Genomic DNA, 19,432 nt, shown 5'->3' on the forward strand with positions numbered 1-19,432 from the left:
GCCTTTTCAGCATCGACTGAGATTACGACTTCAGGTGTTGTGGTGATAGTTTTAGAGTGAATAATATTTAAAAGTGTCCGCACATTAAAGAATAACTGTCGCCCCTTAACAAATCCTGTCTGTTCATTTGAGACAATAGTTGGCACAATGTTCTCCAAGCGATAAGCCAAGGCTTTAGCAAGGATCTTAGCATCTACATTTATTAACGAAAGAGGTCTGTATGAGCCGCAGAGAGTTGGATCCTTATCTTTTTTTAAGAGGAGACTTATGGAGGCTTGCCTTAAAGTGGGAGGGAGAGTGCCATGTTCCAGTGATTCCTTATAAACAGCATGCAATAAAGGGGACAATTTATCCTGAAATTTCTTAAAAAATTCCACTGGAAATCCATCAGGGCCAGGAGCTTTGTTATTTTGCATACTTCTCACAGCGAGATTAATTTCTTCTACCGTTAATGGCGAGTCAAGATTTTTAGCAGCATCGGAGCCTATAACAGGAAAGTTGAGGCTATCTAAGAATGAATTCAATTCAGTGGAGCCAGATGGAGATTCAGACGTATATAAAGAGGAATAAAATGAGTGAAAGACAGAATTAATGGCGGTGGGATCCTGATGCAATGAGCCTGATGAATCTTTTATCTGAAGGATCATACGTGAGGCTGCCTGGCGACGTAGCTGATGAGCCATGAGCCGACTTGCCTTGTCTCCATGTTCATAATATACGGAGCGTGATCGTAAGAGAAGTCGCTCTGCGTCATTAGTGGTAAGGAGATCAAATTCAGTCTGTAAATCGACACGTTGCTTAAGAAAACTGGGAGAGGGGCAAGTAGCAAGTTGTTGGTCCAATTTTGTGATCTTAATAGAGAGTTCTTGTAATTTGGCTTTCCGGGACTTATTCAAGTGAGCAGAGAAGGAGATAATTTGTCCCCGCAAATATGCTTTTAATGATTCCCACAGCAGTGAAGATGAAATTGGTTCCATATCATTTTGATTTATTGGTTCCATATCATTTTGATTTGCTAAAAGGGGTTTCTAGTTCTTTTCTTTGTGTTTCCATTAATTATCTACTAAGCAATAGTCAGTAAACCTCTATTATATACCATTTCAGAGTAGGAATCAGGTGATTTCATGCGTGTGACTGATATTGGAATCAAACTAGACAGAACTTCTTCTGGTCATTCTAACAGAGACGGATCGTGTGGTTGAATTGTAGCTGCATGTCAACATTTTCATGGGACTGTGAACCGGCCTCCGTGATTTACGCAGGCTGTGCAGTTCCTGCCTCAGCTTCTTCCAGTGTTTCTGGATAAAAGCTTGATCTGGAGCAAGAAAAGCTGCAGTTCAGCAGCTGACCACTGGGGGCAAGAGAATCTCCGTTGAACTTTGCATCATCATAAATAAACATATTTACAGCCTGGTTCAAAAAGTGCCTTAGTTTCCATCCAATTGTGAGGGGAATTTTTTTTTTTTTTAAGCTTAATAACAAAAGCAGAGAATATAAAAAATAAACGGAACAAACCCCCTTGTGATGTCACTCACAACAAGTAAAATTCTGCAAATAGGGAGGATGAGCGTGCCGTGTCAGCAAGTTGGATCAAACTCACTTTATTTCAGTCAAATTTTGCTATTGTAACTAGGCCTGTGTTGAAAAAATCGATTTTCCGATTCTAAATCGATTCTCATATTAATTCCTAAAAATCGATTCTTATGTCTAAAGATCGATTTAAAAAAAAAAAAATTTCCATCATTTTTGCCAGGTGAACTTTAATCCCAGTAGTCGGACACACAGTTTGTCATGACACTTCTGAAAAATGCCAGGTGCTTCATGGCAATATGTGTGCGTGGTGACAGAATAAATTATATAAGCTAAAATTATTTGTTTACTGCATGAACTGTTGCAATTTCTTTCTTTTTTGCATTTTAAATGGATATTGAAAGGCCTGTTTGAGTTATTTATTTCTTAGTTATTTCACAATAATTATTGTGAAATTATTATTTCACTAGTTATTTTACAGTCATATAATTCAGGCAACAGCTCAAAAACATTTTAAATAACACTAAGCCAAATCAATATCGAATCGGATCGAATCGAATCATGATAATCGATTCTGAATATTAAGAATCGGAATCAAATCGATTCTTCCTTAGCTTATGGTAATGTATGACTCTAATTCATATTATTTTAGATTTATTCTCATCAAATCATAACAAACATCCTAATTTGGAGAGTTGCTGCAAACAAAGAAGTGAAATGAGGACCAGCAAGGCTCAGTAGTTTCTCAGCCTGCCAGTCTCAGGGCTAGGCCTGACCGGTGTCTGCAGGTCCTGACTGCAGGTTTCCGCAGACTTCTGCTGGTAAGGGTTCTGAAATAATCTGATATGGCTCCCAGCAACTCTGTTAAGCTGCTGCTGGACATTTGCAACAGGACCTCCCATTTCAAATGTCGTTTTGATGGCATTTAATTGACGTTCAGGAAAGCTTTGTTCTCAGACGCTTCCAGGCCAATCCAGGCCGGTCAGTGTGGGCTGTTAGTAAAATGAACAGCTCAACAAAACATATTCTCATTAAAATATGAATGATTATGCCCCGTCAGGTCTTTATTCACAGCTCAGAAGCAATGCCGGCAGCTAGCCCTCACCAATCATCCCTAACTATATACATCAGTATTTTAATTTTTTTTTTTTTCATAATTTTACATCATGTGGTACAAGAAAATTCACCCTCCATGCAAATGTCATGGATGTTAAATTTAGCCCTAGAACATTTTTGAACCAGGCAGTAAAGGTGTTTTATATGCTGCACATAAAAAATGTCTCTATGTATTATGTCTCCATATGGAAATGTGTGACATGGGGGTCGCTGGAGATTGACCTGCTTTTGGAGCCGGCCCAGGGATCAATTGAAGACCTGCAAGTTTTCCTATTTCCACAATGGCCCCAGTCTGAAAGTTAAAATATTGGGGCATGGGAGCAAGAAGCTTCCAAAGCACTCTTTGGAAAAAAGTTTATGATAGGAAGCGAAATGGGGAAGACAATAGAAACTAGCATACAGGACAAAATCAAGTCAAGCCAAAGTTTATTTATATAGCAGGTAGGAATGGGCGATATTTTACCGTTCACGATATACCGTCAAAAAAATTCCCGACGGTAAGAATTTGTCATCTCGCGGTAAAAACGATAAATTCCCGTTGATGACGTTTTTGTGTAAAGCTTGATTTATGGTTCTGCGTTAAATCGACGCAGAAATCTACGTCGATTTAATGCAGAACCATAAATCAGGCTTAAACATGGCGGGAGGCGGATCTGAGAGCGAGGAGCTCGTTGTTAAACGAGGCTCCAGCTCTGGAACTGGTTTGGATTTATAAAGAGAGACGAGGAGCAAACATCATCTATTATGTGCAGAGTCTGCAAAAACAGAAGGAAATGGTTGTTACATTTTGATATAACGTTTGAATATTACGAAAACAAATTGCAATAGTATCTAATTTGTGGCATGTTCCAACCACAGGTTAATTTGCACATTTTATTTATATTAGAAGAGGTCATCACTGATAGGGTTTTATTTTCAGTTAACTTTTATTTATTTGTCCTGTTTCTTTATTTATCAGGTTGTATTTTTTTCTACTTTGGGATTTTATAAGCTCGGAAAACTTGGACAATGGTACTTTTGCTGTTTGCACTGTTATCCTACTGTTTAAGCCATACAGTTTGAATAAATGTTTAATCTGTTCTTACATTCATTTCAAACTTGTTTCATTTGAGTCATTACAGTTTTGCAGTACAGGTGTACTAATTTAATTGGTTTTTATTAATTCAATTTAATTGATGTAGTTTAGTAGCATTTAGTATTCTTTTAGAGCAGTGTTTTGGGGGCTCCAAAGACTGAATCAGGTGATAGATTTATAGTTAAAAAGGTGGAGTTGAATTGGTAGTTTTTTTAATCGTCATTTTTATCGTTATCGGGATAAATGCCAGCAATTATTGTGATACATTTTTAAGTCCATACCGCCCATCCCTAATAGCAGGGTTAAAACAACAAGAGTTTAACAAAGTGCTGTATAAATTGCACAGATAAAACAAAGAAATAGCAATATAAAACACACCTAAGACACACCAAAGCTAAGAATGATAAAACCTAGTGCAATAAAAGAGTTTAAATAATAATTAAAATATACATAAAATCTTATGCTCAATCACTATTAAAAGTAAAAGAAACAAAAGTATTTTTTCAGGAGTATTATAAAATGGATGAGGGTGTCAGCGGATATTAAAAAAAAGTCAGCTGTTCCAAAATCCCCCCTCACCGTTGAAAAACCTCTGTTTTCTTAGTCTGGATCTGAGAACCTCCAGGAGAAACGGATTGGTTTGGATTTACTGCGCTCGTCAGATATGAGCGAGCTGCACTTAGTCGGTGCTCTAGGACCGGTGTCCCACGTGTTTTCAATGTCTCCCTGTTTTAACACCTGATTCTAATTAAGGGTCATCATCAGCATGTCATCAAGGTGTGAACATGTCTGTTAATGACACAGCGTTGGCCATCAGGCTGTGTTGAAACAGGGAAACAACTAAAACATGCAGGACACCTGCCCTTGAGCACCGACTATAAGCACTCCTGAGTATGAGGCTGCAAGAGTTTACGCCGATAAGATGGCCCTGTGCCTCTGAGGCACTTAAAAACAAGACAATCTGGAAATGAATCCTGAAATGGACAAGAAGCCAGTGCAAACTGCCCGGTACATGAGTGATATCATTGCACCTTTTCTTCCCTGTCAAAAAGACGAGCTGCTGTGTTTTGAACAGCCTGTAGACGGCGAGGACATGACTGATCAGGACCGTTGTGCAAAGAATTACAACAGTCTAAACAAGGTGAAATAAAAGTCAGCCTTCACCTTACTGAGCTGTTTTAAGTAAAGTAAAGTACTGCACCTTTATTTTTAATTTTTTTTATTTCTTGAGGAATTTTTGTTATCCCCATGGAGGCAATTTGTTTTACTGTCAGTCTTTTCTCTTACTTCTTGCTTTCATTTCATTACTTTAATTAATCTTTTTGAGGGAAGGCAAATAATAAGCTTTGCTTCAGCCTACACCTCTTTGGGTCTAGATCAGGGGTCGGCAACCCGAAATGTTGAAAGAGCCATATTGGACCAAAAACACAAAAAACAAATATGTCTGGAGCCACAAAAAATGAAAAGTCTTGTATAAGCCTTAGAATGAAGGCAACACATGCTGCATGTTTCTATATTAGCTATAACTGGGGGAAGATTTTTTTTTCATTATGCACTTCGAGAAAGTCGAAATGTCGAGAAAAAATTCGAAATGTCGAGAAAAAAGTCGAAATGTTGAGAAAAAAGTCGAAATGTCGAGATTAATGTTGAACTAAAATCTCGAGAAAAAAGTCGAAATTGTTGAGAAAAAAGTCGAAATGTTGAGAAAAAATTCTAAATTACGAGAAAAAGTCGAAATGTCGAGATTAAAAAGGAAAGGAAAAAGGAAGAAAAAAGAAAAAAAAGAAAAAAGAAGAAAAAAAGGAAAAAAGAGAAAAAAAGGAAAAGAAGAAAAGAAAAAAAAAAAAAAAAAAAAAAAAAGGTCAAACATTTTTGAAAAGCTCCAGGAGCCACTACGGCGGCGCTAAAGAGCCGCATGCGGCTCTAGAGCCGCGGGTTGCCGAGCCCTGGTCTAGATGGTATTTGTATATTGGAAAATCTTTTGTAATGTTTTCTTTGAACAGTGTATTTGTTTTCTTGTTGTAATTTTCATTCTTTTTTTGTGATGTCATGACCGACATAAACTAAACTAAAGTGAAATAAACTGGTCTTCCCTACCGAACTCACCTGTTGATTAAATATCACCAAGATTCCTAGCTACTGAGTGACAGTAAGAATACAACCATCCGACAACTCTTGCCATCTTGAAGGTTTGGCTTTTCCAAATATAATAATTTGTCTAATTTTGTTGTTAAGGCTTAGGAAGTTTGACTCCATCTATCACATCACAAAGACAGTTTAGCAGTTTAGCCTGAAAGCCAATATGTCTGCTTTTACTGGCAGATAGATCAGAAGATCAAAACAAAACAATGAAGTGAAATATTAATAATAATATATTTTATTTGTTAGGCGGCTTTCATGGCACTCAAGGGATCGCCGTACAAAAATCAAAACATAAAAAACACAATTTAAACAAAAGAAAACCGCAGAGTTTGCAGCAGAACATAAAAGACAGTTATTGTAGTTCAAATGCCTGACAAAATAAGTAGGTTTTGAGATCAGTCTTAAAAACTGAAACTGAGTCAATATTCCTGATGTCAGAGATCAGGGAGTTCCAGAGACGAGGGGCAGAGCGGCTGAAGGCTGTAGACCCCGTGGTGGACAGACATGCTGGAGGGAGGAGGCTGATCTAAGAGACCGGATGGGGATATTGATTCATAGGAGGGTAGAGAGGTATGGGGGGGCGAGGTTATGGATAGCCTTAAACGTCAAGAGGAGGATTTTGTAGATTTTGTAGATGATACGGTGTTTGATGGGAAGCAACCCCACGTTGGTGTAGAACGGGGGTGATGTGACTAGGGCAGGGGATCGATTCAAATGTCAAGAATCGATTCGATTTCGATTCTTAAGACTCAGAATCGATTATAAAGATTTGATTCGATTCGATTCGATTCCGATATTGATTTGGGTTAGTGTTATTAAAACTGTTTTTTAAGCTGTTGCATGAATTATATGACTGTACTGTAGTTATGCAACATATTACTACTAGTATTATATTGAGATTCAACAGCAAGTATTGTCAGCTAATGATGCTGTAAGGACCAATCAGCTCCCAGAATGCTGATAGAACTGCTTTCAGAAACATCATGTGGGTCAGAATTACCGAACAGATCCAGGGAGGAAACAGAGACGGATGAAATCGGTTTTATTTTTTCCCACATTCCGTTTTTATTTGTTCCATTTTCGGTCTATTTTGGTTTTTAATTTTTGAGCATCTGGTTTTTAGCATTTTTTGCAAATGTAACCCCAAGACAGTATATAAAGTAATGAAATATAGACAATTTATGCAATTATAACCTAACACTTTAATGTTTTCATACCTTTAAACATATTTAAAGGCAAAAACATGGCACTAGTTATTCTTGTGTCCAACAAAACATTCCTTTTTCGGGGATAAACAAAAAAATAACCAAAAGTTGTAATGTAATGATGAAAAAAAAAATACGTAAATAAATAAAAGAAAAAAAAAATCGATCTTTAAACATATGAATCGATTTTTAGGAATTCATATGAGAATCGATTTAGAATTGGGAAATCGATTTTTTCAACACAGGCCTAGATGTGACTGATGGACGGTGTTCCGGTGATGATCCGGGCAGCAGCGTTCTGGACCAGTTTATGGAAGAGTTTTTGGGGGAGACCAAAGAAAGGGGGAATTGCAATAAGTGAATTAGTGTATTTTAAAAAATGTTTCAAAAAGGGAATTAAACAGGGCCCAATATGGAACCTTGGGGAACGTCGTAACTAAGTAGGGACACAGCTGAAGAATACTGGCCTAAATTCAAAGAAGAACTCCTGTTAGACAGATAAGACTGGAACCATTTCAGGACTTTTAATCCTGACACACAAGTCAAGGCGTGATAGAAGAATGTCATATCTGCTGGATCAAAAGCAGCAGACAAATCTATAAGTCTGTTCAATTTATCTTTATCCATTTTTCCAGTTTGATGCCACCAACCAATCCAAAGGGTCATCTGTTGTTTTGGTTTGTAATAGGTCAACAAAAAAAGCCTGAACCCATTGCTCTCACAAGCTGAAAGCCCCCAGTATTGTCATCTAATGTGGTGGAGTGTAACATACTTTGGTCAGTAAATTGATTCTCTACACGTGCACGTACAGGACAGATTAAAAAAAAGGCATTCCAGTTTAAATTGAGAAATACTTTTCAGTTTAACTATATTGTTGGATTCAGTGGCATTATTTGGTTATGTAACTGTGTTACAAAACAAGCTGTTTGGATAAACAGCTGGATAAGATAAGATAAGAAATCCTTTAATAGTCCCACAGAGGGGAAATTTCCAGATTACAGCAGCAAAGGGGATAGTGCAAAACACAAGAGGCATCAATATCACACAATAATAATAAAAACACTATAAACAGTATATACAATAATAATAATAATAATAATAATAATAATAATAAGAAGGAGAATAAAAATAGTAATAAAAAATACTAGTATATAAAAAGAATAACAGATGGATATTTACAGATGTTATTTACATAATTGCACGTTGCAGAGAATGATATTGCACATTATTTTCCGGTTTGTATATTTATTGTCAGGTTGTATGTGGTCTACTGTGGATGCAGTTGGTTATTCAGATGCCGCCATATGTTTTTTCGTTACGCGTCATTGAACAAAAAAACTAAGTGACGTAAGTTGAAGTGTTTGCTTCATGTGACGAAGTATTTGCAAACCGTTTTTTTTTAGCCCAGTTATGTCAGAGGACTTTCAATCAACTAGGTTTCGGTTACTTTCTCGCTTTTTTCCCTGCCCTCGGGTGCTTCTTGTGTCTCCTCGCTGAACTTTTTCCTTTCATCCACCCCCTATTCTCCACTTCTCAGTCACGGTTGCAGGCAAACTGGCTGGAACACTTGGTCTGTTTTGTTCTCTTTTCCAACAGCCTGTTGGGGTCAGAGGTTAGAGGCCCTCAGACACTACTCCCTGCTGCCCTCTGGTGTTTAGTATTACCCACTAAAGGAATCTCTCTTGCGTTTGAATGACTGGAGGCTTACACAATTGGAACCCTGCCAAGAGTTGACCTGGAGAGAGCAATAATAAGCCCTAAATGTCTGCTAATGAAGACATTGAGGGGCATAAAATGCTCCAAATAAGGCTTTAATTATATTGAAATGATTAAAACAGCACTTAAACACCCTCAATAGTGTCAGAGCAAAATACTTACGAACTGCACACAATTGCATTTTGTATGTGTAAATGCAGTCTATATGTGAACTCTATGAAAAGGACTCTGTTTATCCGTCTCCAGGAATAATACTAGTTCTGATCCGATAACTAACCTGTTTATCTGTTTATCTAAAAATATTTTTCACAAGGTACAGGGATGAGGGTTATTGACTGTCACCATGTGTTCATTGTTTATGTGTATATATATATATATATATATATATATATATATATGTATATATGTATATTTATATATTTTTTCTTTTGTTAATTATTATTTATTTATATGTTGTCAGCACAATTAAGAAATATAACGAAAAAAGAGTGTATGTGTGTGTGTGTGTGTATGTATGTATGTGTACTTGTATGTTTGTGTGTATATGTATATTATGTACGTACAGTATGTATGTGTGTGCGTGTGTGTGTATGTATATATAATTAAAAAAAGAGTAATGTAAAAATAAGAAGGACATAAATAAATATTGTTAATATTTTATGGAGAAGGGGCGGGATTAAATAAGTTATACTTCTTCCCACCCCTTTTCGGACATGCAAGTGAAATTACTGTGCTGTTTTTTTGTTTTATTTTTTTTTGTTTTGTAAAATTGTCTTGATCGGCCATTTTGTATTATTATTTCTGTTTTACTTGTTCATATTTACGTTATATATCATTTGCATGTTCGGAATAAATCACTAACTAACTAATCTGAATCACCTCCGCACCTGCAGGTCTGTCTGGGTTCCATCACGGGCCTTCAGCACAAACGGTGCCCGCTGGGGGAGCTGCGCGCTTTGAATGTCAGATCGAGGGAGTCCCCACGCCGGTTATAACCTGGGAAAAGGACAAAGTGGCTCTTCACGAAGGGACAAGGTAAAGCCTCTTTGGGTTTGTTTTGTCGTGTTTTTGTGTCGTCCCTTGGACTTTAGACATTTTAAATATAGAATAAAATAGAAATAGAATAGAAAGCCTTTATTGTCATTATAGAATAATGAGATTAAGCAGCAGCTCGATAAAAGTACACACATCTAAAAGGCTATGTAAAAACAAAACAAGAAACAGACAATATAAATATATATATACACTATAAAAATGAGTGAATGAAAGAATATTGCACATAAGTGAATGAAAGAATATTGTACATGAATGGATGAATGAATATTGCCCAGTATGAGGTAGTTTATGGTGGTGCAGTGGTCAGCGGCCAGTGCAGTTATGGCAGTGCAGTTGTATTAGTGCAGATGAGTTCAGAATCCAAACTATTTTATTAAAAATGATAAACAAACTGCAACCACATCTAAAGAAACAGCAAATGAATTTAATGACTATTTTGTAAATGTAGGCTTTAATTTAGCAAAGGATATTGCTGATCCCTTACTAAGGGATACATATATATGCACTTATTTATACCTGTATACACATACATGTACATACATACAGTGGGGAGAACAAGTATTTGATACACTGCCGATTTTGCAGGTTTTCCCACTTGCAAAGCATGAAGAAGTCTGTAATTTTTATCATAGGTACTCTTCAATTGTGAGTGATGGAATCTAAAAAAAAAATCCAGAAAATCACATTGTATGATTTTTAAGTAATTCATTTGCATTTTATTGCATGACATAAGTATTTGATCACCTGTCAACCAGTAAGACTTCCGGCTCTCACAGACCTGTTAGTTCTTCTTTAAGAAGCCCTCCTGTTCTCCACTCATTACCTGTATAAAAGACACCTGTCCACACACTCAATCAAACAAACTCATACAATGTGATTTTCTGGATTTTTTTTTTAGATTCCATCACTCACAGTTGAAGAGTACCTATGATAAAAATTACAGACCTCTACATGCTTTTCAAGTGGGAAAACCTGCAAAATCGGCAGTGTATCAAATACTTGTTCTCCCCACTGTATACACTCATCTACACATACATGCATACATAAACATTCATATACATACATCCATATACATGCACCCTTCCATAGACATAATACACACATAATTCTGTCCATAATTTTGCAATAAATCTACATAATGTGGCTATGCCAATGATTTATAATTATTTATGATCTTGTCTTTATACATATTTTTGAATTTTTTTAGTGTATTACACAATTTCATTTCACTATCAAGGTTGTTCCACAGATTGACTCCTTTTACTGAGATGCATCTCTGTTTCACGGTCGTTCTTGTCTCGGTTTTCATAAACATACATATTCCTCTCAGTTCATAATGACTGACTCTGCGTTGGAAGAGCTTCTGAACACAGTCAGGGAGCATGTTACTATTTATTTTAAACATAAACTGAGCAGTTTTAAAATCCACCAGGTCATGACCACCTCTATTTTTTTTTTTCCTCATGTAGTTATTTTGTTTTGGTTTTTTAAATCTTGCACTATAGTGGTTACATTGTGTTAAAAGGGTAGACAAAATAAGCTATGGCTTCAGTCTACACCTTTTGGTCCTTGCTTGATATACATGCAAAAACTTTGTATTGACTACTGACTTGACTTCTATAACGTGACCAAATAAACATATCAAATCAAAAATAAAATCAAATCAGAATGTTCACAGCTTTGGGAAAGAATCTGTCCCTGAGTCTGTTTGTTCTGGCCCGTATGGACCTGCAGCGCCTACCAGAGGGCAACAGGTCAAAGAAATGGAAACCGGGGTGGGTGTTGTCCTTTAAAATGTTCCTTGCCCTGCTGAGACAATGGGAGCTGTAGATATCAGACAGGGAGGGCAGAGTAATAATAAAGACATATAATCTCTAATCCTTAATTTTCTGCCTTACCATTAAGAAAAGGTTATGGGCATTTTATAAAGGTAAGGAAAAAAAACTATCCATACGTGCCTGGTTTGCAATAACTGGCAGTTGTCTTTTACATGACTTTGGAGCAATTTTGGCCCAATCTCCTTTGCAGAATTTGTTTTTAATTCAGTTTTAGTATCTTAGGGTCTTGTTCAGGAGCGTGGGAAGAATGGAACAGGAAATGTACAGGTGGATCAGTGCAACGTCTGCATTTCTACAGACGCTGCACTGATTTGACGTAGTGAAGAGAGAGCTCAGCTCAAAGGCAAGGCGTTCTGTTCGACCTACGTTCTTACCTACGCTCACAAACTGGGTGTAATTATGGAAAAACTAAAATTGCAGATACAAAAAGCTGTCGTTGATTTTCTCTACATCAGGGGTCGGCAACCCAAAATGTTGAAAGAGCCATATTGGACCAAAAAACACAAAAAACAAATATGTCTGGAGCCACAAAAAATGAAAGGTCTTGTACAAGCCTTAGAATGAAGGCAAATGGTGAAAGGAGAAATGTGGAGAAAAAAGTCAAAATGTGGAGAAAAAAGTCAAAATTTCGAGAAAAAAGTCAAAATTTCGAGAAAAAAGTCAAAATGTCGAGACTAATGTTGAAGTACAATCTCGAGAAAAAAGTGTAAATGTTGAGAAAAAAGTCGAAATGTCGAGAAAAAAGTGTAAATGTTGAGAAAAAAGTCGAAATGTCGAGAAAAAAGTTGAAATGTTGAGAAAAAATTTTAAATTTTGAGAAAAAAGTTAAAATGTCGAGATTAAAAAGGAAAGGAAAAAGGAAGAAAAAAAGAGAAAAAAAGGAAAAAAGAAGAAAAAAGCAAAAAAAAAAGGAGAAAAAAAAGAAAAAAAGGAAAAAAAGGTCAAACATGTTTGAAAAAGCTCCAGGAGCCACTAGGGCGGCGCTAGAGAGCCGCATGCGGCTCTAGAGCCGCGGGTTGCCGACCCCTGCTCTACATGGTGGTTGGATTCTCCGTTACAGAGAGTGTGAGAAGTTCAGTCATCCGGGAGAGAGTCGGAGTTGAGTCGCTGCTCCTCCACATTGAGAGGAGCCAGCTGAGTTGGCCTGGGCATCTCTGTCTCCCTCTGTGCACCTCCGAAGGGATGTGTTCTGGTCCTGTCCAACCGTGAGGAGGCCCCGTGGCAGACCCAGGACATGATGGAGAGATTATATCTCTTGTCTGGCCTGGAAACTCCAGGGTGTTTCCCCAGAAAATTAAAGGATTTGTTTTAAAATTAGTGACAACAACCGCAACATGGTGAAAAGTTACACGAATGGGGAGCCATCATTTGCAAACCACGCCAGGCGAGCTTTATCTCCACAGGAGCTCCCAGTGAATCAGCGAGAGTTATGGCCATGCACTATAACTCTTGCATTGCCATTGCAAAGCAGATGAGCATAACAGTGTCCCCTCTACCTCAAGTGCAAACCTGAGGCTGAAGACATGCTATTTATGGCAGTATATAATGGCTGAGTGAAATAAAGCGGGAACAGAATGCTTACTAAAACATTCCGCACTGATTAATTTCACCTATCATTTCCCCCGACGTTAAAACTCTCAAACTCCCTTAAATACTTGTGCATCAGGACCACATGCAAAAATCCTTGTGTCAACACCTTTTAGTTTCTAACTTACCACGGCACACCCTTAGTAATACCAGCAGGAATTTTAAATGTCAAAACAGACTTTGTGATGGGAACAAAGCGATATACAATTTTCCACCTCTGAGACATTTCTGTAAAAATAGCTCTGAGAAAGTAAGACTAGCATGACCGTAGTCATCCACTTCAATTAGGAATAAAAGATAAATGGTGACTGTCATCATTCCAGTTCATCTAGAAATAACCTACATACAATACAGGGGCTCCAATTGTCCAGGGGCTGAGCCCGGCATCACGATTCACTCAGCTAAACAAATGTTTCTCGTGTTTTTCATGGTTTTGAATCATTAAGATAATATTTTCAACCATTATGGCAGTGAAACTCGTTGATTGTTCTTTTCTCGCCGTGGGATATTGGATACACTATTTGCCTAGAATAGAATATTATTATTCTACAGCACGATGCTGATTTACCTTTTTTTTTTTCCTTCTTTTCGTGAGTCAGACACGTCAGTCTCAGTTCACAGATTGGTATTAAGATATTGGTAATTTATGTGCCCTTGAAAACGAGTAACACCACCAGATCTGTTTTAAATGTCTTTGAGCTTTTTGGTGAGTTTAACTGTCCCACTTTGAGATGGAGCAGGAGCGATCTCTGCTAACACTGAAGTTGGTTTCTGAATCACAGCAAGACCAAACAACTGTTCCAGCTCATTTTAGAGGAACGAGGCCTTGGACCAGGACCAGTTCAGAACCCACAAGACTTATACTATTTAAACTAGGATTAGATTAACTCTGGGACACGTTCAATTTATTTTATTATTCAATTTGTGAAAATCTTAAATTGTTCAATTTCTCTGTTTTCATTGGTCCCAATATTAAATATTTCAACTCTTTCAAATTTGTATTACCTTAATCATTTCATCAGTTTAAACTTTATATCTTTGAGGTAATAGATCTGGTGGTTTGTGGTGTTGAAATAATCTCGTTAAAACTTTCTAAAAGAAAAGCATTAGCTATATTATTATTAGTCTGTATATTGTATTAACTAGCTAAATTAAAATATGCAGGACTTAGAACAAAGATGCCTAATCTTTGGAAGAAAATGTTATATTAAATGTATATAATATTGTGTTGGTATTAAAATCATCCACTAGGTTTTATTGAAGAAAAAAATCAATATTAGGAAAAAATATCACAATTATATTATTGTTCAGCCCTACTTGAAAACTAGGTGCCCTATTATGTCACACTTAAAAATAGCAATAATCGCAACATTGCATTGGTATAAAAAACTGCTTAAAGACCTGCAATTTTTTAAAATACAAAAAAGACCCTGTAATATAACTAAATGTCTATTTCTAACACCTAGTCTTAACCACAGTCTCATTGCACATCATGAATTTAGTGTCTCTAGCACCATAAGAGATCGTGGTTGCATTTCTCACTTGATGCATTTGCACCAACAAAGAGCAAAAGCAGCAGTAAGGTTTGTGAGGAGTAGTTTTTGGCAATTACGTTGGCATTTATGGGTTTTAGTTCATTAAATATGGAGGAAGGACCCAGCAGTGAAATCTGAACGTAGCACGTCCATCTACAAAGTAACGCTAGCTAATAAAGTTTGGCATTTTAATATTTGTTGTGTTCATTAGTGATATATTTATACATAAACTATTATGATTTCTGCTCCATTGTATTATCTTCATAGTTTCTCTTTTATTTAACACTTTTGCAACTTAGCAGGAGGGAGACAAATGTGACCAAACAGCCCTTTCAATACCATTAAAGTACTGCCTATCTCTTCATTCCTGATTCTTGAACTCTGTCTGCAGCTGCTCACAGAATTGTGGGACTGTGACAAGTTTGGATCAGGATCTAGCCAATAAGTCCTGATTGATATGGAACTGCAAATATCCAAACACTGCTATCCTGCGCTTGAATCATTAGAGGCTGAAGAATAACTTTTGCCCAGTGATAACTGGGGGAGCTGCTCCTGCACACGGGTGGGTTAGCCATTGTCCCTGCAGCAGGTTGGCAGCTCTTCCTGTCGTGGAACGACAACCATTGTCCCTTATGAAACTCTCTAACTCCCTGATACTGGAGCGATGATGACCGCTGATGTTCACTGATTGCTGGCAATTTTATAGAAGATAACTGCATCAGTATCTAATCTATATGAGCAGGCAGACTGCAGTTCCCTGATTTTGTTGTCTTTCCAGTTTCCTCTCATCCCTTACCAAATATGTTGTTGCCTGAATGAATGCTCTGATGAAACGTGCTGATTAGACCGTATACGTGTGATACATCACACAGACACTTGTACTTTTTATTTTACTTACCGTCGGCTCACAGCACCCGAAAACGCTCTTGTTATTCTAAAATGAACAGTTATTAGGGCCCGAGCACTTACAGTGCTAAGGCCCTATTGTATCTGTAGGAATTATTCTTTCTTTCTTTCTTTCTTTCTTTCTTTCTTTCTTTCTTTCTTTCTTTCTTTCTTTCTTTCTTTCTTTCTTTCTTTCTTTCTTTCTTTCTTTCTTTCTTTCTTTCTTTCTTGCGAAGGAGGGCCTTTTTGCCCCCTAAACGTGCCCAAAAAGTCACCAAATTTTGCACGCAAGCCAGGCCTGGCGAAAAATTTGATATTTAATGGTTTGCATTAATGGGCGTGGCAAAATGGCTCAACAGCGCCCCCAAGAAAACTTTGTGCCTCAAGCCCCACAATACGGTTTGACGTACATGCACGAAAATCGGTACACACCTGTATCATGTCGCAACTTAAAGAAAAGCCATGGCCGAAACCGAACAAGAAGTCGGCCATTTTGAACATTTTGAATTAATCGTGTAATTTTGGCGCAATTTATGCCATTCCTTTGGCAGTTAATACGGCCCGAACTGTAACGTGCACCCAGGTGTGTTATACATCAAAATGTGCGTCTCCATCCTGCGACAACGCACATTACTTTTTTTGCAAGCAAGCGAGGCCTGGCGATAAATTTGATATTTCATGGTTTGCATTAATGGGCGTGGCCTAACGGCTCAACAGCGCCCCCTAGAATAGTTTTCTCTGCCATAACTTTTGAATGGTATGACATAAAGAGTCGTGGGTGATGTCATCGGACTCGGTATTGAGTCCTTGACCATAATTGGTGAAAATTAGCCCCGCCCCTTCTTCTGATTGATTGTCCCTATTTTCTGACTATAACTTTTGAATGGTTTGACATAAAGACTCTTGGGTGGTGTCATCAGACTCTGTATGGAGTCATTGACCTTCATTGGCCTGAATTAGCCCCGCCCCTTCTTCTGATTGGTTGTCCCTATTTTCTGCTATAACTTTTTAATGGTTTGACATAGGAAGTCGTGGGTGGTGTCATTTCTGATATGCTTATGGGGGGCGGTGGCCATGAGTGCGAGGGCCTGTTCATCGCTGCTTGTAGCTTTAATTCATTTTAAAATGGTTACTGCTTATCATACCAGGCAAGCGAACAGCTCTAAGCCACGCTGGACCCTTTCAGACAGACCACCTTAGAGTTCAATTATATTAAAGAAGCAAATATGTACCGTCTTCCCTTCTGACACTAATCGTAGTAACAGTAATTAATGAGCATGCAGCCGGGTTATGTTATTTGGCTCATAGAAATGTGAAAATGTCTCTACAGTTACTTGTTATGCATTGCACTCAAATCTACAAACATATTCTGGATAATAGTTCCAAGAAGTGCGTGGAAGAAGAACCTTGAGTTTATCAAGAAACAACACAGTATCAGCTTTCTCTGTGTTTGCAGGGAAAAAAATAGTCCTTCAAAATGTATGGACCTCTGACCACACGATCAGAAGGTCTCCCTCTGCCAGTTCTCTCACAAATATTCTCATTTACTGGGCCGCTTTACAATAGGCATTTCTGTGTGGCTCCGCTGGCCCTGAAACCTTATTCCAGTCTTATCGTGCAGGATGAGATGTTAATGGCTGTTATGGCCCTGTGTGAACCGCAGACAGCTCTCTGCTTTAGAGGGTCTTATTGGCACACTGGAGTTCTTGCACATCAGGCGGAATTAATTGCTTCTCACAAAAAACAGCCACAGGATGGCTAATACATCACTGGGCTTTCTCTCTCTTTGTTCTGCCATGCTTTAATGTGGCTTTTTGCTCCCTCAGGCCCTCTGCCATCTCTTCGCTATTATCCCCGCTCCTCCACTATTTATGTTAACCTTCTGTCCCCATTTTCTCTTAATTCATCAATTGCTATCTTGCTCGAATTATCTCTTTCTTTTCTTATTTTTTTTTGTATGCATTGACAGCTTTTACTTTTTCAGTCTCCTTATTTGATCTCCTGTTTCTCTCCTTTCACCACTGCTCTGGAACGGCCTCCAGCCGTCAGGTTTTGGTTGGATTAGTAGTCTTTGATCAGGAGAATGAGAGACAGGAACACATCTCCAGAGCTCTGGCGGTCTTATTTCCAGGAGTTGAGCAGATATTGTGGATATCAACGATACAAATAAACCTTATGTAAATCTTGTACATAGAGTATTTCAAAATTACGGATGTTGTGAACATATACACAGTACTCGAGTTGAGGGGGGATGAGGGAGGATGGCATCCCCCCTGAAATAAAAACGGTCAAAATCATCCCCCCTGTAAAACTGCCATCCCCCCTTTCCATCCCTTATGTCATTTCATCAATGAATGTGGTTTTACTGCTATTTCAACATTTAGGGTCATCACCAGAAAAATAACTTATTTGACAATTTTCACCTGTTTCAAGTAAATTTTCACTTCAAATAAGTAGGAAAATCTGCCAGTGGGACAAGATTTATCTTCTCATTACATGCAAAAAAATCTTGTTCCATTGGTAGATTTTTCTACTTATTCTAAGTGAAAATCTACTTGAAACAGGTGAAAATTGTTGTTTTCCAGTGATGAGTCTTGTTTTAAGTGTAATGAGATTTTTTTTACTAAAATGAGACATTTTAACTAGAAATAAGACAAATATTCTTGTTAAGATTTTGCGTTTTTGCAGTGATCCATTTTACTTATCCTGTGAAGGACAGAGTCATATTGATAAATTCAGAAAACTTTTTTTTAATTTTTGTGTTTTGATGTATTTGATGTAAGCCCAGTGGATATTTAAAGCTTACAGAAGGCTGCATTTAACTTCTGCTATGTCATTCCTGCAGTATTTCTGCAGGTGTTTTGGTCAGTGCTATTATTTGTAATATATTATATTATTTGTAATCAGCACAAATTATCTGTCCCCATATGATAAAATCCACCATCCCCCCTGATTTTTTTTTACAACTCGAGTACTGCATATAAATTTCATTGTAATGTATTTGCCAAGAAAACAGATCTGATCATTATGTCTCTTTGTTTCAGTCACTTTTTAGAGATTTATAACTAGTAAGTGTAATATGCCTGTTTTGTTAAAAAAAAAAAAGAAAAGCATCTATTTTTGAGGACACAAGCAGAGCTGCTCAACCAGAGCAGTTTCAGCCACCAAGACATTCGTTTGAGTTTTAGTTTTTTTCTCTTTCCCACATTCTCATTTATGCCCACTTCCCTTTGTTTTCTCCTGGGTGCCAAAGGTTCATTTCTCTTCCTAACGGGGTGCTCCAGATTCTGGCGGTGACCGAAGAGGATGAAGGCTTATACCGTTGTGTCGCGATCAATTCTGCCGGGAAGGACATCAGTGATGACGCCAGGCTCACTGTCACTGCAGGTGAGGTCTGATGCAATGCTTTATGGTGTTTGAATAGGCAGCCAAGAACCACAAGGCGCTGCCAGCCAGGTCTCGTTTGAACTGCATGTCTCTCCAGTGCTCACACAGTAGCACTTCTGGTAAATGTTCACACTATGGATGTGTAAGTAACCACGGTTACTAACTTTGTGGGAATTTTTTTTTTTTTAAAGAATATTAATTCTTGCAGATATTTTAGAGTGTGCCTTTGAAACAAGGTTAGAAAATGCTCTGAATAATAATTCCAGTTATTAACAGTAGAAAAAGCATGAATATGTAAATATACAGTATTTTAAGTCACAGCATGGGTGATTAATTTCAGATACATTAGATCCCGGCTTC

At 37.6% G+C, this 19,432-nt stretch overlaps 1 protein-coding gene across 1 annotated transcript in view; it reads left to right on the forward strand.

The window, feature by feature from the left end:
- igdcc4 (immunoglobulin superfamily, DCC subclass, member 4) overlaps positions 1-19,432 on the forward strand; it is a 100,626-nt gene that overhangs the window by 37,362 nt on the left and 43,832 nt on the right. The window contains exons 3-4 of the mRNA XM_061746296.1: positions 9,678-9,819; positions 18,939-19,072. Coding sequence (XP_061602280.1) covers positions 9,678-9,819; positions 18,939-19,072 — 276 coding nt within the window. The remainder of the gene's footprint in view (positions 1-9,677; positions 9,820-18,938; positions 19,073-19,432) is intronic.

The sequence above is a fragment of the Cololabis saira genome, chromosome 2 (assembly GCF_033807715.1).
Source record: "Cololabis saira isolate AMF1-May2022 chromosome 2, fColSai1.1, whole genome shotgun sequence".
Lineage (NCBI taxonomy): Eukaryota > Metazoa > Chordata > Actinopteri > Beloniformes > Belonidae > Cololabis > Cololabis saira.